Source organism: Mustela nigripes, chromosome 4, assembly GCF_022355385.1.
Source record: "Mustela nigripes isolate SB6536 chromosome 4, MUSNIG.SB6536, whole genome shotgun sequence".
NCBI lineage: Eukaryota > Metazoa > Chordata > Mammalia > Carnivora > Mustelidae > Mustela > Mustela nigripes.
In genome coordinates this window covers 165,575,099-165,596,271 of record NC_081560.1, presented here as the reverse complement: position 1 = coordinate 165,596,271, position 21,173 = coordinate 165,575,099, and the positions used below count along the sequence as shown (strand labels likewise).

The following is a 21,173-nucleotide window of genomic DNA, read 5'->3' as shown; positions in this document are numbered from 1 at the left end:
ATTTTATTTGTGGAGCCCTCTGTGAGCTTAACAATTTCTTTTCCTTTCTAATAGTTCTTTGTTTCCAGCTCTGAGTATTTTCCTCTTTGATCTATATATGCAGATCAGTATTCAAAAAAAGATGTAGGGGATGCCTGGGTGGCTCAGTTGGTTAAATGTCTGCCTTTGGCTCAGGTTATGATTCCAGGGTCCTGGGATTGAGTCCAGCATCAGGCTCCTTGCTCAGTGGGGAGTCTGCTTGTCCCTCCCCCTCTGCCTCTACCTTCTGCTCGCACTCTCTCTCTCTCTTTCTCTCTCTCGCTCTGTGCATCTCAAATAAATAAATAAAATCTTTAAAAAAAAGATGTAAGATGACCCTTCTGTAGACCTCCAGAGTTCTTTGTTTTTTACTCCTTCTTCTACAGTACTCTGCCCCACAAATTCTAGGTACCTTGGCCTCTCCAAGTGTTGATCTCTATGTCTTTGGCTTGGCAAGATTTCTGTATTCTATATAGGTTCCTCCTCCTGCCCCACAGGCTAGAAACTTCTCCATGCAGTAAGCTGGGGTAATCGTAGGGCTCACCTTGTTTTTTTTCTTCAGGGATCACTGTTGAATATGCCTGTTGTCCAATGTCTGGTAGTTGTTGTTTCATCTGTTTTGTCCAGTCACTTAAGGTAGGAGGGTAAATTATGTTTTGTTCTTCTGTCTTGGCTAGAGGAGGAAGGCTCACTGAAACACTTTTGATGAAGGCACACATTTAATATTCTTTTTTTTTTAAATTTTTTATTTTTTATAAACATATATTTTTATCCCCAGGGGTACAGGTCTGTGAATCACCAGGTTTACACACTTCACAGCACTCACCAAAGCACATACGCTCCCCAATGTCCATAATCCCACCCCCACATTTAATATTCTGATGACATTAATTTGGTGCAGTGAAGTCTGCTGAGTAGGAAGACTTCCAAAGGAGCTGCCCTGAACCATAAATGATACCATATTTTGAAGTGTTTTTTTTTTATTAAAAAGAAAGATAATTATAAATACTAAAGAAAAAGAAAAATCAAAATGGAAAAGATAAAAAAAATTTATAATCTTTCTAGTGCTGTGATTGTTTTCATTGTTGTATATTAGCCTACATGTATGCATAATTTTACATAGTTGTAATCATGTTATCCTTCTATTTTGTGTTTTTTAAAACATGTGTCATAAAATATTCTTTTTTTGTAATTTTCTTAAATCTTTCTCTGTCTTTTTTTGTACAGTGTGGGCTCAGTTTATTTAACCATTCTTTTCATGGAAATTATGGTTGTTTCCAGTTTTTACTATTACTTACGTCTCTTTTTAAAATGGCTGTGTACTATGTTATTTTTGTGAACCATAATTTACTACATAAAAGATTACCTTAGCTTGAGGCTTTTAGGGCATTTTGAAATAATTTTGTGTTTAAATTTGGTAACGGAAAAGAATGTAAAAGCCTATGGCATTTGCAAAGGAAATGCAGTGATGAGGTCATCTGGTTCTTGTTCACTAAGGAACAGAGCTGACAGAATGTTACAGAGAAATAATCCATGGACAGAGTTAAATATCTCACTGAGATAAGGAAAGGAAAATTCAACTCAATTCCATAAATGTTTTGGTCCCCACCCTCAGAGAATTTATGATCTTGTGGAGGATCTAGTGAAACACATCTAAGGAGTTTCACAGTTGAGTTGGAAAAGATCTGTCTGACCTGCTGAAACAATTGTTTTCATTACATGATTAAACTTGCACATACACTGGGTGAAACCGGATTTCAGACTGAGGAGCTTTGACTTGGAACTATACCAACTTCCCCTGCCCTAAATCCTGTAAATTAGAAAGGCAGTGTTCTGATAATATGTTTTATTAAGGCTTCCTTACTCTCTTTCATAAAATTACATGAATTTATAAAAATGAGGTATTGCTAGAAGAGATGCAGAGCAGCCAGATGAGTTTTCTTTCCCTGTTACAGCCATAGGCCTTCCCTCAGATTTAGCTGCTGCTGTTTCTTTTCCTCGCTGGAATAGTGATGGTTTTCAGGTATAAAGTTCCTAAGCAGATTGGTTACACGTTTCTTAATTTCTTTTCTTTTTTTAAAAGATTTTACTTATTTATTTGACAGGCAGAGATCACAAGTAGGCAGAGAGGTAGGCAGAGGGAGAGGAGGAAGCAGGCTCCCGCTGAGCAGAGACCCCTGACGCGGGGCTCGATCCCTGCACCCTGGGATCATGACCTGAGTTGAAGGCAGAGGCTTTAACCCACTGAGCCATCCAGGTGCCCCACACGTTTCTTAATTTCTTAATGTAATGTTAGGCTCTACTTCTCCTTCCTTTGGAGAAGTCTCAGATATATTCAGTCATTTGTTTGGGAGGCCATTTATTTAAATGCTAATAGCTAATATACGACATTTACTGTGTGCCAGGCACTGATCTAAGGGTTTATATATATTAATTTATTTCATTTTCATAAGAGTCCTTTCATGTAAGTATTGCTGTTACTGTCGTGGTAAATGGCAAGTGCAGGAATTGGGCTCTGACAGTTGGCTTCAGGGTTCATACTCATAACCATTTACTCTTAAGTACATGCTCTAGAGTCATACCCTCAGGTTCAAATTCTGGCTCAGTTACTTACAACTGTTTGGATGACTTAGATCAATTATTTGTCTCCTTTTAGTCTGTTTCCTCATCTCTCTGCTATCTTTTATATAACCTAACTTTGTTCACTTCTTGGAACATAGAAAACTTGGCTCTTATTAAGTATTCCTTCATTAAAAACATATACTTGGAGTGCCTGCTATGTGCTTGCTCTTCCAAGGAGCAGTTGTGCTGGTTTGTCTCTTTTCTGAAATGGTATCAATACTGTAATGTATGGTCCTGAAGCTCTTAGCTGACTGAGGTTGTTCTGTCTTTCCATCTTCTTTCCTTTTACTACTGGATGTGGAAAAGAGAGAGAACTTGGTCAGAAAAGAGAAGGCTATTCCTCTTGATTCATGTTGCAGGTCACACAGTTAAATTATAGTAGCTAAAGCAGGTTATTCCTTGACTGAAACATGACTGTCCTCTATCTGACAAGATAGTTTGCCCTGTTTGACCCAGCTGAAACCTTTAGGAGAAAGTTAAGTATGGAGCAGGAGGGGATACTTAACCAGCCACGTCCACTAAATCAGCCATTAGAGCAATGATAAATGTGGCTGCCAGGTTAATCTTACCTTACCACCTCAATGTAGATTTTAAATGAATGTAAAACCTAAGCATGGAAACCTGTTAGTAGGGAGTTGATGGAGGGGAACCCAAGGCAGAGGAGTATTTTGATAGGATGTGAAAAAAAGCTAGAGAAAAAAAAATCCTGGTGAAGGTAGTTGAGAATAAGCCCTTATATTTTTCTCTAAGATGAGGAAGTTTTAAATGGAGTGTTGTTGTAGGCTCTGGTTATTCTAATAAAGCTATTCTGAGATGTGTCTTTATTCCTTATTTTTGTGTTTTATACTGGGGGTCTAACAGATCTTTTTTCTTTTCTTCCTTATAGTCCTGAGGCTTTCTACCAATGCAGGCCAGTGGAAAGAAGCAGCTAGCAAGGTGACCCATGCATTGGTTAATATCAGGTAAGGAATGAGAACTTACCTCTTTCAGCATTCCTTGGCTCATCCTGAGGTTTATTGTACCTTGCTGAGTGGAGTGTGTTGAACACCACTGCTATTTTAAGCCCTGATGTCTGTAGGAGTGGAAGAAATGTCGTACTTGATCAAGAAAAGCAGGAGTGCATGAGACTTTCATATTGTCATATTGAAATAGCTCACAGTGCTGTTCTGAGAATTTTCATACCAAGACATGGTTGCAAGCCCTTTTCAGGCATCTTTGTTGCCAAAGTGTTTTCTGTGTATAAGCCATCTGAAAGCTTTTCTCTGAAAAATTTTTTTCTGCCATTCTCTGTGAGTTCAGGGAATGATTCATGGGGATCTGGAACTTTGACGTTTTGCTTTACATGGCTCTTTCTATTTGCGGTAAACAGAGGCAAATGGAGCTCATGGGGCTAAGTTATTTTAGGTTCCTTATGAAACAGCAAAGCAATTACGGAGTGCTATATGTATTGGATAAAATTAAGTCAGACATGGAGTTTGGCTTAGGGTCTTGAGGAAATACCACACACCCACAGGAGTGAGCTGTTCGTAAATGGAGAGAATGTGCTTTCAGTATCATGAAATACCAAGCTGACTTTTCTTACATTCCTCGTTCCCTTTGTGCCTATCATTTCCCATTTTCTCAACACTTATTAAATTGTTCTTGCAAACAATTGAAAAATTAAACTTGAGTAGAAGAGGCAAACCCAACAGATGGGGAAACTTGATTTAGCTCCAGATATAAGCCTTGCCAGACATTCTCAGCGATGGTAATGCACATCTACAACTTGGTATAGATTCTGATGTGTGACAGGTCTGGGATTTAATGTTTATTTACAGATCTTTCTTTTCTTTTCCTTCCTTTTTTATTTATTTTTTCTTTCTTTCTCTCTCTCTCTCTCTCTTTTTTTTTTTTCCTGAAGTAAAATGTCCTATAGTGATTTACAGTGGCATTTGGCACGTCTGGGAACAAAAGGAGAAGTGTGAAATGTGTATGTTGGGAGAGCTGGAATGAGAGGGCCTAAGGGTGAGATGTGCTAACAAGACTGCACTGAAGGTTAATCTGCCTTACCTGACCCCAGAGACATTTTGCTGCAAACATAGTTTTATAAATCTCACAAATGCATATCTGTACCTAGCAAATAAACCAGATACTGTAGTAAGGCCTTATGATAAATGTGATTTTCTATAAAAATCAGGGATTACAAACTGCCTTCTCCCAAATATCCCTTTGTGACCCAAGGGCCGTATGACAAATGTGGGTGTTTGAAAGAAGCTCCAGATTCTGGGCTAGAGTTTGAAGTTCATATGGATATAATTTATGTTGTGTTTATTTATTCATGTATTTACTTAGGCTTTCCAGGCAGCTCCTTTTCATCTGGGACCTGTTTCCTTGATCACATTCCTTTATGCTTGCTTTATCTCCTGCTTTGTTGCTTTCCCTTTCGGTGGCTTCTGACTTGGCTGCTGTCCTTATTCTTCCCAAGGGCCATCAAACAGTTGATTTAAGCTTTTGGCCTATGCTTTTTGTGAATAGCCTGGAAAGGACTGGGCTGAACTTTGAGTGGATGCCTATAACTATCACCTCTTTCTTCTCTTTGCAAGTCTCCATCAGGCCTCTACCTTCATTTTCATTCCTCACATTTCTTTAATGAACTTGCTGCAGGGAATAATTAGCTCATCTTCACTGTCACTAATGAATTAGACTTGGAGTATATGTCAAAAGTATCAAAGGGCACCTGGGTGGCTCAGTTCGTTAAGTAACTGCCTTCGGCTCAGGTCATGATCCTGGAGTCCCAGGATCGAATCCCACATCAGGCTCCCAGCTCCATAGGGAGTCTGCTTTTCACTCTGACCTTCTCTCCTCTTATGCTCTCTCTCACTTTCTCTCTCTCAAATAAATAAAATCTTTAAAAAAAAAAATGTATCAAAGATCCAGTCAGTTTTCTCAAGAGATTACAGGAAAATGTGTTTGTCACTTACCACACTAAGGCCAGATCAGGGCAAAATAGTGGTAATGCTAAGCCAGCTAAAGATTACTTTTTTCTTTTTCTTTCTTTCTTTCTTTCTCTCTCTCTCTCTCTCTCTCTCTTTCTTCCTTTCTGCCTTGCTTTCTTCCTTCCTTCCTTCTTTCTTTCTTTCTTTTTTTTTTTTTTAAGATTTTACTATTTATTTGACAGAGACAAAGCGAGAGAGGGAACACAAGCAGGGGGTAGTGGGAGAGGGAGAAGCAGGCTTCCCTCCGAGCAGGGAGCCCAAAGCGGGGCTTGATCCCAAGACCCTAGGATCATGACCTGAGCCGAAGGCAGACGCTTAATGACTGAGTCACCCAGGTGACTTTTTTTCCTTTCTGACACTTATTTCCCTTAATAAGTGCTAAGTTTTGTGCTCTTTTATATACAATCTTCTTTTTTTTTTTTTTTAAAGATTTTATTTATTAATTTGACAGAGAGAAATCACAAGTAGACAGAGAGGCAGCCAGAGAGAGAGAGAGGGAAGCAGGCTCTCTGCCGAGCAGAGAGCCCGATGCGGGACTCGATCCCAGGACTCTGAGATCATGACCTGAGCCGAAGGCAGCGGCTTAACCCACTGAGCCACCCAGGCGCCCCTATATACAATCTTCTTCAATATTCAAACTCCATAGAGTGTATCATAAACTTTTTTAAAAAAAATACTTTTTACCAATGAGAAAACAGTCTTAAAGATACTGTGAATTGCAGGAAATCCCACAGTTGTTGTCTGGCAAACCATAACACATACCCTCCCCAGAGTATATTTTTAAGTAATCTCTGCACTCAACTTAGAACTCAAATTCCCAACCCTAAGATCAAGAGCCATATGCTCCACGGACTGATCCAGCCAGACACCTGGACTGAGCCAGCCCAGCACCCCAGGGCTCCTTCTTTCATGTCATAATGGCTCCCATTGAGTTGCCTCCAAGGCTACCATGGAGGTAAAAAGAACAGTCAGCATGATGTACTGAAAGGAGCATGGAAATTTTAGTTAGAGAAGCTGGATTTAAAATTTTTGTCTTGGGGCACCTGGGTGACTCAGTGGGTTAAAGCCTCTGCCTTTGGCTCTGGTCATGATCCCAGGGTCCTGGGATGGAGCCCTACATTGGGCTCTCTGCTCAGCAGGGAGCCTGCTTCCCCCTCTCTGTCTGCCTCTCTGCCTACTTGTGATCTCTGTCAAATAAATAAAATCTTTAAAACATTTTTTTTTTTTTTTTTGTCTCTACCACTCAATTTGTGACCTTGAGCAAGTTATTTATCTTCTACGGACCTCTTTCCACTATCTATAAAATGAAGATGATGATGATTATCAATTCCTTCATGGGGAAATAGTTGTGAGAATTATATAACATATGTGACGGGACTTAGTTAACTATAAAATACTGGCCTGAAGCATAATGTATTTAAGAGTCATCCCTTTTGTAGTATGGGTCAGAATTTCCTTCCTTTTAAAGGCTGATTAATATCCCATTGTATGTATATGCCATGTTTTTAAAAAATATTTTATTTATTTATTTAACAGATAGAGACCACAAGTAGGCAGAGAGGCAGGCAGAGAGATGGGGGGGGGGGGGAGAAGCAGGCTCCCTGCTGAGCAGAGCGCCTGATGCAGGGCTCTATCCCAGGACCCTGAAATCATGACCTGGGCCAAAGGCAGAGGCTTAACTCACTGAGCCACCCAGACGCCCCTATGCCATGTTTTTTTAATCCATTCTTCCATTGATGAAATCCCAAGAGGGTTGCTACCACTTTTGGTCATTGTGTTTTGGTTATTTGTACATGGGTGTACAAATATCTGTCCAGTCCCTGCTTTCACTTCTCTTGAAAAGCATATACCTTGAAGTGGAATTGGTGCATCATATGATAATTCTGTTTAGTTTTTTGAATGATTGCCATACTGTATTTAGGATTACCATTTTGAGCCTTCCTTAGAATGTTTCCTAAGTATGTCTTCATTTGTCCCTTCTATGAAAGTTAAGATGTTATCCTTAACCTGGAAAGATGTTTTGCTTTAGGTAGATTTCGATGCTTTGAACGAGGGTGGTATAGGGAGTTTCTTTTCTCAGAGTTAGTGTTCTCTTAGCTGAGGGTGAAATGTGGTATGCCCAAGTCTGCAATCCACTCCAGCAGTAATGAGTGCTGCCTTACGCTCCTTCAGTTTTTTCTAAGAGCTTGTGTTGTGCATCCATGACACTACTAACTTTGGGTGGTTTAGAAAACAAGAAACTGTCAGAAAATTGGACCCATGGGTCTCCCAGGGATACTATGGGATGTTTAACTATTGGCCACCAAGCTTATTAATAAGGATAAAGTATACAAAGACTTAGAAGTAAAACTGTGATAGTGTGCAACACTTTCTTCTGTTCTTAGAGAGATTATTGGTACTGATGTCACAGCTGGAAAAGATTCTAAGGCAGAGTAAATGAACTCTTAGCCACCTCTTCTATAGTATGTTCTTCAATAACCCTGGAAAATGTTTGGGTTGCATGTGAAATTATCAGACATCTAACAGCTGAGAGGACCTCAAGCTGGTTTGGTGGTTGATGACAGCTACAAGTTAAGTCTTTGGAATCTTCTGGGATGCAGTATATCTAATGGCAACCCTAACATAGTATCTTACCAGCAGGTGAAAGGCAGCAGAAAGGCAGCAGACTTTAATGTTCTTTGGAGTTTAGATTGTGACAGTGAAAATTCAAAGTGCTTCCACATGCTTAGAGGCCTAAATTTACTCAAGTGTCAGTCTGTTTGCTTTTCACTTGTCTTTCGTGGCTTAGTCATGCCAGTTCTTTAATTGTCAGAGTTATTTGTGTTTAAACAATTTGTCTGTCTCTTCCTGTTTGATCCTTCAGATTCTTAAAATGCAGCTGCTTAGAAGCTGCTGTTTTTTAAATTGAAGTATAGTTGACATACAGTGTTCTATCAGTTTTAGGTGCACAGCGTAGCAGCTCAATTCTATCCATAGTGCAGTGCTCACCATGATAAGTGTAGTTATCATCTCTCACCATACATAGTTATTTCAGTATTATTGATTATATTCCCTATGCTGTACTTTTCATCTTTGCTTTTATTTTGTAACTGAACATTTGTACCTCTTAATCTGCTTCACCTATAATATCCATCCCCCTTCCCACACCCATCTGGCAACCACCAGTTTGTTCTCTGTATTTATGGTCTGTTTTTGTTTGTTTGCTTATTTGTTTTGGTCTTTAGATTTCATATGTAAGTGAAATCATATAGTATTTGTCTTTTTCTGTCTGACTTACTTCACTTAGCATAATACCCTCTAATTCATCTATGTTGTTGTCAGTGGCAAGAGCTCAGTCTTTTTTAATGGCTGAGTAATATTCCATTGTATGTGAATATATATGTATACATACCACAAATTTATCCGTTTATCTCTTGATGGACACTTGGGTTGCCTCCATATCTTGGCCAATGTAAATAATACTGCAGTAAACATAGGGGCGTGAATGTTTTTCCAAATTAGTGTTTTTGAGAAACGATTTATTTTTAAGTAGCTTTCATTCCTGACGTGGGGCTTGAACTCATGACCTTGAGATGAATGTACTGACTGAGCCAGCCAGGTGCCCCGAAATTGCTATTTTTATTGAAATACCTGATGTCAGTAATGTACAGGGCCCTGTGTTTGTTCCTTCCCATAGGTGAGTTGTTCCTTTGTTTTGCCACAAGAAAAATAAAATATTACTTTAAAATTCTACTTTGTATAATTGTTATGAAAGACCCGCGGATCCCCTTACCCAAGAATCCAACACTGCCACTGGATGCAAACAGCAAGAGGTTCTTTATTGTCACACAGGTACCGGCGGGTGGTCGGTAGCTCCAGCTAACAGAGCACACCGACCGGAGTGAAGCAGGGTCTTTTATAGGAAGGTACAAACAAGTTTTGGGTGGGGCGCAACTGATTGGTTGACAGTTTGAACTTTGAAAAAGGCATACTTGGAGTTTGCTGATTGGCTCTAAGGACCCGCGCGCCCGCGCGAAGAGAGAGGCGGGAAGGAGGAACAAGCTGATTGGTTCTGACGGCCCGCGCCTGGGAGGAGAGAGGCGGGAAAGGGGAACAAGAAGGGGGAAGGTAGGAATGCCATCATGGCGTCTCTATTATTTCTATAAGCCAAGCGGTTACAGAAGGGCAAAAGAGCGATTAATAAGCAATTAATAACCTAATTAATAACCTGGTCTATACCTAAAAGCCAGCGGTTTACAGAAAAGCAAACAAGCGGTTAGTTATCCTATCTGTCTACTAAGGGAGGGGTTTTTCTAGGGGAGGGGTCTTTCAGTTACTTTAGCTGCCTTCACAGATCAGCTGGTTCTGTAAGGGCCTATTTAGCCAGAGCAACTCCATCTGGTTAAACAGTGATTTTGTTGTTTATGCAGTAAAACTTAAACTGACCCTACCCCTCCTCCCTCAGGGAACTTACTTAAAAGCAAGTCCAGGAAATCAGTCCCAGGTAATAAAGCCCAAATACTAGGGCGGGTCAGGCCAGGTGGAGACACCCAATCAATGGGGTGTGCATACTGTCTTCCTAGCTACCAAGGAGTGTGGGTCCCCGCCATTTGGGCGCCAATTCTGACCAAGGTGATAGGCTAGTTCAAATATCTACAAGATAAATTGTAATTCAATTGGCCACCATGTGTGACCTAGCATGACTATGCAGCTTTCTTTGTGTGTTACAATCTCACTGGCCACCTGCACATGGCCATGCCCAACCACATGGCCTTTGCTCTATAAAAGTTAGTCTGTAAGGCAGGGAGGGGTCCCCTCTTTGTAAGAGACAGCCCCGACTGGTTGGTTTGACTATCGGTTTGATTCTCGATGCTTGGCGCAAAATAAAGCTTTGCTTGACCTTTGCTTTCTATCAGTCTCGCTCCTTTGATCACGGACTTATCATTGGGGGACCTTTAGGTCCACAAAGGAAAAATACTCTGAGGGGCCAAATGCAGGACTGGAAGGAAAGCATTTGGGAGGTTTTGCTTGGAGACTTTTATGCTAAGTATCTCCTGCCACCACTTAGCAGGTTACCCTAGCGAGATCCTGTACTTTAGGAAGATGTCTGCTGACTATTAACGTAATTGGTCAAAAGAGAAAAAGAAAAATGTTAGACTAAAATCTGACCTTCTTCTAATCAAACAACTTTCAAGGTAAGTAATTTGAAGCCCTTAATGAATCTACCGAAGTTAACATCTTAATGCTTTTCACTTAATTAGCATTTTATTAGCACTACGTTCACAATCCTATTCTCTGGTTGCTCACAGAAATAGTGGCTGAATCACTGCAAATAGGTTTTTTCCTGATCTGTAATTTTCTTAAGATGGGTGAAGTTTTAACTCTGTGATTAATATATTAAATTTTTCCTATATTAGGAGTGCACTAAAGTTTAGTTTTTCTTTGGCAATGCCTTCTTATCCATTAGGCCTCCAAGGGTTGACAAGAGTGACTTTTTAGATATTGCTGTGGTTAGTGACAAGCTTGGGGTTTGGAATGAGGTTTTAGTGCATTTCTTTATAAGTGTCTTAATTGTTCACCTTGTAAGTTTGCCTCTTGTCCCTCTCTTTGCTCCACGATCTCTTTGTTTCAGTGCTCAAGTAGTCCTCCCCCACTTCCTGCTTATGTGCTTATGTAGCTGTTTTCCTTCATCCTAAAAAATATTCCCTCAAAAAAAAGGAGGGGGAGGAGGAGGAGGAGGAAAGCTTTAAATGTACACTCTGCTAGGGAGGCTGGGGAACAAGAATAGCTCTCAGCAGCCTCTGATAGGGGAGTTCATTGAGCATAGCACCCTTTGGAGCAGGCTGCATATAGAATTCTGAATGTCATGGAGAAAAAGCCCTCAGGCGGTAATCAGGGAAGCGCACATTCACTGTTGATGGTTGCAATTAGGATTGGAAAGGGAATGTGAGGTCTCAGCTAGGCAGAGTCCGTCCAAATCCGCTTGCCCATGAACCTGTTTAGGTTACAGAATTTGCCTTTGAGTCACAGTTCTTTTATCAGAATGGATACTGGTGAGTTGAGAGGAGGAACAGTTTGACACCAGGCGCTTTAGCTGAAGGATGCAATGTAGTATAGTGAAAAATGTGGACCAAAGCAGTCAAATGACAGGAGCAGAGGCATTGGGCTGATGACTCTTGAATAGCAAGAAGTACATGAAAATAAGCTTCTAAACCAGTTGCCTGCTTAAACGTGGCAGACAAGCAGGCTCAGATTATCCCCTGGGTTAGAATTTGTCAGTAATGACCTTTCTTCTGTTAAACAGACCCTGCTGATCTCCCATTACAGAGAATAAAAAGCATTATGCAGATTAAAACAACGCACCAAAATGAGGCTGGTGTAATATTGTTTCCCCAGTGACTGGGAGCATTATGTATTATTCTAATAGTTGCTCTTCTCTGATCTCTTAAGAGGACAGCTAGAAATAAAAAACCAAACACTGAATCCCATGTGGCTAATCATCTGTTTTCCCCTGACTTGGTTTATGCTGCAGAGTAAGGTTTTGCGTTAGGTCATAGCTAGGTTTGGTGAACTACAGTACAGTAAAGAAGTCTTTGTTGAAGAGATCCAGATATTTGTAATGGAATATTAAGATTTTTAGTTGGGGCTGCTGTGATTTCAGGTGAGTGTGACTTTAGTTTTATATATTTCCCTCAATCTGAAATTCTCTTGGGGTCTTTTCCGCTTTCCTTTTAAAATTTTTTGATTTATCATCATCATTATTATTTTAAAGATTTATTTATTGGGGGGGCGCCTGGGTGGCTCAGTGGGTTAAGGCCTCTGCCTTCAGCTCAGGTCATAATCCTGGGGTCCTGGGATCCAGCCCTGCCTGCATTCGGCTCTCTGCTCAGCGGGGAACCTGCTTCCCTTCCTCTCTCTCTGCCTGCCTCTCTGCCTACCTGTGATCTCTGTCTGTCAAATAAATGAATAAAATCTTAAAAAAAAAAAAAAAAGATTTATTTATTTATTGGAGAGAGAGAGCCCAAGAGAGTGTGGGAGGGGAAGGGACAGGAGAGGGAGAGAGAATCTAGAGCAGATTCCATGCTGAGCACAGAGCCCAGTACAGCAGCTGATCTCACAACCCTGGCACCCCCTCACTTTGCTTTTTTTAAAGAAAATTAGCATAATATAAAATTTACTATTTTAACCATTTCTACAGTTCTGTGACATTAAGTGCATCCATAGTGTTGTGCATCCATTACCATGAGGCATCTTTTTCATATTCTTCAACTGAAATGAAAAAGTAACTCCTTGTTCTCTCCTCTTGTAGCCCCTGGCAGTTGCCATTCCACTTTCTGTGTGTGTGAGTTTGACTACTCAAGGAACGTATTTATAAGAGGAATTAAACAATATTTGTCGTTCTGTGCCTGGCATATTTTACTTAGCATAATATCCTCAAGGTCCTTCCATGTTATATCATATATCATGATTTCCTTCTTTTTTTTTTTTTTTTTTTTTTAAGTGATCTCTACATGCAGCATGGGACTTGAACTTACAGTCCCAAGATCAAGAGTCCCATGCTCCACTGACTGAGCCAGCCAGGCACCCCTTCTTCCCCCACTTTTTAAAAAAAGGACTGAATAATATTCCATTGTATCTATACCACATTTATCATTTATCCAGTGGACCCTTGCATTGCTTCCACTTTTTGGCTATTAAAAACAATGCTTCTCTGAACATAGTATACAAATCTTTGAGAACCTGCTTTTTCTTTTTTTGGGTATATACCCAGAAGTGGATTGCTGAATCATATGATCATTTTATTTTTAATTTTGGGGGGAAATCACCATACCCATATCAGCTGCACCATTTTGCATTCCCACCAGTATTGTGCAAGGATTCCAGTTTCTCATACCCTGGCTGATACTTGTTATTTTCTATTTTTTGGAAATAGCTATCCTAATGGGTATGAAGTGGTAGTGAATTGCAGTTTTGACTTGCATTTCCATAATGACTAGTGGTATTGGTAATCTTTTTTATGTGTTTATTGGTTATTTGTCTATCTTCCTTGGAGAAATGTCTATTCGTATCCTTTGCCAGTTATTAAATTGGGTTGTTTGGCTGTTTTGTTGTTGAGTTCTAAGAATTTTTTACATATTCTGGGTTCCAATCTCTTATGAAGTACATGGTTTACAGATTTTTTTTTCTGTAGATTCCCTTTCATTCTGTTGATTGTGTCCTTTGATTTATAAAAGTTTTTAATTTTGATGAAGTCCAGCTTATCTGTTTTTTTCTTTTGTTGGCCATGCTTTTGGTGTCATCCAAGCAATCATTGGCAATTCAAGTCCTGCAGCTTTCTTATGTTTCCTTTGAAGAGTTTTATAGTTTTAGCTCTTACATTTAGGTCTTTGATACATTTTAAGGAAAGTTTTATATATGGTGTAAGGTAAAGCTCCAGATTCACTTTTCTGCATGTGTTTATTCCAGCACCCACTCTCCTTTTTTGAGTTAACCACAGTTCTGATTTGTTAATTGAAATCAGGCTGAATTAACTGTTGAGTATAGAATTTGAGACTCCACATTTTTTCTGTATGTCTCTGTTCAGTTTTGTTTTTAGGTTTGTTCATTGCTCTGTTTATTTAAGATATGGCACAATGTAGTGGTTAAGAGCAGGGACTCTATATAGAGTTCGGTTCTCTGAGTTTGAGTCTAAGCTCTACCACTTACTTTGGATACATTTTTAAACCACTCTTTGCTTTGAGTTTCCTCATGGAACGTGGGTCATTGCTGAGATGATTAAATGACAATATATGTAAAGCACTTGGAGTAGTACCTGGCACACCATCAATACCTAGCACAGTGAGTGCTATGTAAGTGTTCATTATTATCATCTTTAAAAAAAAATTGTTATTACTTTGCAAGTCTGGAGGTCTTACCAGCCTTCATTTTGATGATCTGCATGGGACTTCATTCTAGAAAGCAACTCCCTTCCATATCCAGCTTTATTCAGTTCCCTTGGCACTAGGTGGACCTAGAAGGGACCAGAGATACAGAATGGTATTATTTACAACCTGACATCAGAGGCAACTGCTCGTTTGCTACTATTGCTGTTGGTTTGTTTTCTTTCAGGATCAAGGTGGGTACTTTCCTATAAAATCTTATTTTTAATTCTTTCTCTGGCAGTTCTTCCAGGATTCTTAGCTTTGTGTAATTATACCTAAAAGGAACCAACATCCCAAAGTCACCAAGATAAATCCTCCTACGCCAACATCACATGATCTTCTCAATGTCCAGGACCAGCCACAGCAGACTCCAATGAGCCATACAGTATTGAATCCTGTGCACAGGGAATGTTTTTGGCATACAGAATTCCTAGGAGTTGTTTTTTTTTTTTTAATTTTTATTTTTAAAGATTTTATTTATTTATTTGACAGAGAGAAATCACAAGTAGATGGAGAGGCAGGCAGAGAGAGAGAGGAAAGCAGGCTCCCTGCTGAGCAGAGAGCCCAATGCGGGACTCGATCCCAGGACTCTGAGATCATGACCTGAGCCGAAGGCAGCGGCTTAACCCACTGAGCCACCCAGGCGCCCCCAGAATTCCTAGGAGTTTAAAGGGCTTCCCCTTGGTTGGTTTGCCATGCTCCAGTGAGGCGGCCATGGGCTCCAGTGCCCAGTTTTTATTGTTGAATTATCTCTGCCTTCATTTCTGTCATGACATATCTTTTTTTCATTCCTTTACTTTTGACCTATTTGTAACTTTGAATCTAAAATGTGTCTGGTGGATGGCATATGGTTGGATCTTGGTTACCTTATCTAGTCTGTTAATCTCTGCCTTTTGATTGGGTTATTTATTGCATTCACATTTAATGTTGTTATTGATATAACTGGACTTATGTCTGCCATTTCACTTTTAGTTTGTTAGGTGTCTCATGTTTTTTGTGTTCCTCTGTACCTTATTAACTGGTTTCTTTTGCATTAAATGAATATTTTCCAATGTAGCACTTCAATTTCTTTAATGATTTTTTTTCACTATTTTTTTAGTTGTTTGATTAGAGGTTGCTATAGGGCCTACCATATATATCTTATTAGAATTAGAAATTGTTTAGATTTGGGACACCTGGGTGGCTCAATGGGTAAAAGCCTCTGTCTTCGGCTCACGTCATGATCCCGGGGTCCTGGCATCGAGCCCCACATCCAGCTCTCAGCTCAGCAGGGAGCCTGCTTCCTCCTCTCGCGCTCTCTCTCTCTCTGCCTGCCTCTCTGCCTGCTTGTGATCTCTATCTGTTAAATAAATAAATAAAATAAAATAAAAACTCATTAAAAGAAATTGTTTAGATTTTTTAAAAAAGATTTTATTTATTTATTTGACAGACAGAGATCACAAGTAGGCAGAGAAGCAGGCAGAGAGAGAGGGGGAAGCAGGCTCCCCGCTGAGCAGAGAGCCCGATGTGGGGCTCCATTCCAGGACCCTGGGATCCTGACCTGAGCTGAAGGCAGAGGCTTTTAACCCACTGAGCCACCCAGGCGCCCCTGAAATTGTTTAGATTTATACTAAATTCCAGTGAGATATAGAAATAGCACTCTTATGTAGCTCTATCTAAACATACACATGCAACACTCACTATAGTAAACTTTATTTGCCTAAAAGTACACTAAAAAGGAGAATTTCATGTATCTCCTGAGAATGTAAGGATGCATTAGAAACAGGATCCTAATTCTCTTCATTTTATCATCTCTGGAGCTAAGACTAGGTGAGAGTGGGGAAAAAGTCTGTATTTAGAGTTTAGATACATCTCTTTGTGAGAGATTTTCTCACACGTGGGTGTTAAACACAGCATTCTAGATCCTGCTCCATTCTTTGATGAGCTACTAGCCTACAGCTCAAAATGTATAGAGAGCTCACTGGCTCTTGATGCTTCCATGTTGAACTTTTTAACAAAGAAAGAGTATGGTGCAAAAGTAGCAGCACTGATTGGTAAACACTTGTTTTGGAGGTATATAGCTTTGAGAGAAGGACACAATACTTTGATGTGGAATGGATTAAGGAGTTGTTAGGTGTGTGCATTTATGTCCAGAGTCAGTGTTGGTTTGTGCAAAATATTCTTGTCCTGTGCCCCATCTTTTGCATCTCATTTTCTTCCAGCAATGTAGGGTTTGTTGACTGTGGCCTATTTTTGTTGGCTCAGATAAAGTACTGTTTCTGGAGTGTGACTTCTAGGAGAAAGAAGTCAGCCTTGAGCTCAGCCCTTTATCCTGAATCAAGCTATTGGGCTGTAAAATAGAAGTACCTGTTTAGTGAGTTCTGGGTGCATGCTCTGAGAGTGTCAGTTGAGGCCTCCCGGGTGTGGGCCTTCGCCTTTTGTAAAGGCTAGGGTTTTATAGGATTATAATAGCCAGCTGGAGAAAAATTGTAATGGTGAGTTAGTTGGAAGATATCTTATATATGTATTTGGTGACCTTTGAATGTTGTTGTAGAAAATGAACAGTGAGTCTTTTTACTTGTTAATTGCATTTATTTTTTTCTCTTAATGAATTATGTCAAGTACTTACTTGACCATTTTGGAAGTGGTTTGGAGGGACTATATTCACGACTGAGCCAGTTTGATACTAGAATAGCTGCTTCTTGTGACTAGAAGTAAATAAGAGTCCCAGGCCATGGGGCAGCTGGGTGGCTCAGTGAATTAAGGCTGCCTTTAGCTCAGGTCATGATCTCAGAGTCCTGGGATCAAGCCCCGCATTGGGCTCTCTGATTAGCAGGGAGCCTGCTCCCTCTCCTGTGCTCCACACCCCCCCCCCTTGCCTGCCTCTCCGCCTATTTGTGATCTCTGTAAAAAAAAGGGAAAAAATTTTAAAAAAAAAAAAAAAAAAAAAGGCCTGGGCCTTGAGGTAAGTTGAAAGGGCTTGATTCTAAGCAGACAGTTACAGATGAAATTGCTGAGAGCACTGGAGAAGAAATGTATGATTGTGAGTTTCCGTCAGAATGTTCTAGCCCTTGTGTGTGAGTGAATGACCCCCAAATTCTCTCCTTTTTAGGTTCTCAGTCTGACAACATTCTTTGCATTCATTCTGTGTCTCTAGATGTGTATCTACACAGCAAAGACCTTTGGTTGCAGTTGTCCCACTAATAGTTAATTGGATCTCATACCTATAATTTTGTGATGTGGTAAATTAGGTTTTAAACTTAGCATTGACTTTTTTATGGGTATCTGAGATGATTCATGTGATGTATGTCCTTTATTCTGCTAATCTTTTTAGTCAGTAGTTCTCACCCTATGCTTTTTTCAGTTTTTTAATAGGTAAGCATCAAAAACCTGGGAAGAGAGAGACTCAGAGAAAGAATGAGTGAGAGGAAGTGTGGTTGGTGTGTTTGTATGAGATTGACTTGGGATCCTTTCTTTAGATGCCGTGGTTTTGGGGTGCCTGAGTGGCTCAGTTGGCTAAGCATAGGACTCTTGATTTTGGCTGAGGTAATGATCTCAGGACTGAGCTTCACATCAGGCTCCCTGCTCAGTACAAAGTCTGCTTTGTCCTTCTCCCTCTTCTCCTCCCCTTCTCTCAAATAAATAAAAAAATAAAATCTTTAAAAAAAAAAAAGAAAGAAAGAAAGAAACACCCTCTGGTTTTAGGAGCGTTTCTTTATTCTTTTGTTTCTGTTAACTGCTTCCTGGTCTTTACAACTCTTTCTAAATGCTAGGAGTTGAGAACCAAAGGGGCAGTCAAGGTGACCTAGAATTGCTGCTTCTGTCTTTGTAGGTCAGGAAGAAAGGTATTTGACATATTTTATAGTAGGGTCATTGGGGTGGGAAGGGGCTAGAGTCTAGCAGTCCAAAGTCTGTTATTCTTGGGCTTTTGCTTTTTCCCAGCCAGTTCTTCTCATCCTCTGGCTCTCTGGAGATGGCCTCCTTTTGCAGGTACAGCTGTCCTTGGTTCTTTAGGGATGTGCTGCTCCCTAATTATTATTGATCCCAGGGTAAGACAAAAAGTTTCATTTTCACCTGAGAAATGGTTGGTTTCTTTTTTCCTTCTTCAAAAGGAACTCTTGCTAGAAAGTATAGACACTTAATCATGACTTAGTTCACAAAATGCTGGTTTCTAATTGTAACTACTATAAATCCTAGCCACAAATGGGATCAATAGGCATAATTCAGGTTCCTAATTTCTTTCTTTCCATCCCATATCTAGGACACTTAAAAAAGGAGTCTTTTAAAATTGTGGGCAGTTCTTTCTCTTATCCATTAATTTTCCTTCTCCATTTTTTCTTTCCTAAAAGTCGGTCTGGAACTCTGGCCAATTAACTTTGGTTTTCTAACCATGTAGAACACAGTAGATTGTTAATCTACTAGTGGGTTGAGGAAGCCATTACTATGGGGTAGCAGTATATTATCCTATCAGCAAACATAATAGGCATCTCTTCAGCAGATGAAACTTTGGTTTTCTTTGAATGTCGTAAAAAAAAAGAGGAGTGGCTCATAGGAGCATAATCGCTCTAAATTATCAGATTTATACCAGAATGCCAGGTGCCATACCTCCTTTCTTCTACTGGACTTCAGTGTTGCAGATAGCAGTGCCAGGACCACCGAACCCTGAAAGCTGATGGAGCTGAAGAGGCCATCTAATCTGGTCTCCTTCCCAAGTCATATATCTTACTTGTTGGGGTCATATCCAACCTCTTCTTGAACACTTAGTGAAATAGTGCATAATATTTTAGGCTATAGACTATTCAGTTTTTTAAATGATGAGAATTTTGGGGTACCTGGCTGACTCATTTGGTGGAGCATGCAAGTCTTAATCTCAGGGTTATAAGTTCAAGACCCACATTGGGTGTAAAGATTAATTTTTAAAAAACCATCTTTTTTAAAATGATGAGAATCTCTTCCTTATGTTGGAATATTCCTCTTTATAACCTGAACCTTCAGGTGCAACACCTATTCCTACTCTTCTGTAGTATCCTCTCTTCCTTCAATTGTTCATCATATGTCATGGTCTTAAAATCTTTGGCATACTGTGATTGTCTTTTAGACACATTCTAACTTCTCAGTTTACCTTCTAAAGTATTGGGGTTAGGACATGCCTCATCCCAAATAAGCATTCAGTAAATGTTTATTGGATTGAATGACACCTAGAGCTGGATCCAGATATGCTTGGAGTAGTTTAGGTTAGTGGGAGACTATTAGCACCCAGGATCTGGACACATTGTATTTGCAGGCTCCAATTGCATTAGTTTTTCAGCAGCTGAATTGTGTTGCTGGTCCATTACAAGCTTAGGTCCCACTAAAACTTGAAGTGAACTGCTGTCAAGCTACCTCTTCCCCCATCCTTAAATTATTAAGTTGGTAGTGGTGTTCGAGTGGTGGTTTATTTGCTTTAAAGATTTATGTACTTGGGGTGCCTGGGTGGCTCAGTGGGTTAAAGCCTCTGCCTTCAGCTCAGGTCATGATCCCAGGGTCCTGGGATCAAGCCCCACGTTGGGCTCTCTGCTCAGAGGGGAGCCTGCTTCCTTTTCTCTCTTTCTCTCTCTCTACCTGCCTCTCTGCCTACTTGTGATCTCTGTCTGTCAAATAAATAAATAAATAATCTTAAAAAATTTTTTTTTTCATGTGTCTGATAGCCATTTGTATGTCTTCATTGGAGAAGTGTCTGTTCGTATCTTCTGCCCATTTTTTGATATGATTATCTGTTTTGTGTGTGTTGAGTTTGAGGAGTTCTTTATAGATCCTGGATATCAACCTTTTGTCTGTACTGTCATTTGCAAATATCTTTTCCCATTCCATGGGTTGCCTCTTTGTTTTCTTGACTGTTTCCTTTGCTGTGCAGAAGCTTTTGATTTTGATGAAGTCCCAAAAGTTCATTTTCGCTTTTGTTTCCTTTGCCTTTGGAGACATATCTTGGAAGAAGTTGCTGTGGCTGATATCGAAGAGATTACTGCCTATGTTCTCCTCTAGGATTCTGATGGATTCCTGTCTCATGTTGAGGTCTTTTATCCATTTTGAGTTTATCTTTGTGTATGGTGTAAGAGAATGGTCGAGTTTCATTCTTCTACATACAGCTGTCCAGTTTTCCCGGCACCATTTATTGAAGAGACTGTCTTTTTTCCACTGTATATTTTTTTCCTGTTTTGTCGAAGATTATTTGACCATAGAGTTGAGGGTCTATATCTGGGCTCTCTACTCTGTTCCACTGGTCTATGTGTCTATTTTTATGCCAGTACCATGCTGTCTTGGTGATCACAGCTTTGTAGTAAAGCTTGAATTCAGGTAACGTGATGCCCCCAGTTTTATTTTTGTTTTTCCACATTTCCTTAGTGATTCGGGGTCTCTTCTGATTCCATACAAATTTTTGGATTATTTGTTCCAGCTCTTTGAAGAATACCAGTGGAAATTTGATCGGAATAGCATTAAAAGTATAGATTGCTCTAGGCAGTATAGACATTGTAACAATGTTTATTCTTCTGATCCAAGAGCATGGAATGGTCTTCCATCTTTTTGTGTCTTCTTCAGTTTCTTTCATGAGTGTTCTGTAGTTCCTCGAGTACAGATCCTTTACCTCTTTGGCTATCAGACACATGAAAAAATGTTCATCATCACTAGACATCAGGGAGAT

The 21,173-nt window shown here is 39.9% G+C and overlaps 1 protein-coding gene across 2 annotated transcripts in view; it reads left to right on the top strand.

The window, feature by feature from the left end:
• The window catches only part of ARMH3 (armadillo like helical domain containing 3), a 183,819-nt gene that overhangs the window by 95,389 nt on the left and 67,257 nt on the right, over positions 1-21,173 (top strand). For both annotated transcript variants that reach the window (XM_059398411.1, XM_059398412.1), the window contains exon 23: positions 3,527-3,602. In XM_059398411.1, the coding sequence (XP_059254394.1) occupies positions 3,527-3,602 (76 nt within the window). The remainder of the gene's footprint in view (positions 1-3,526; positions 3,603-21,173) is intronic.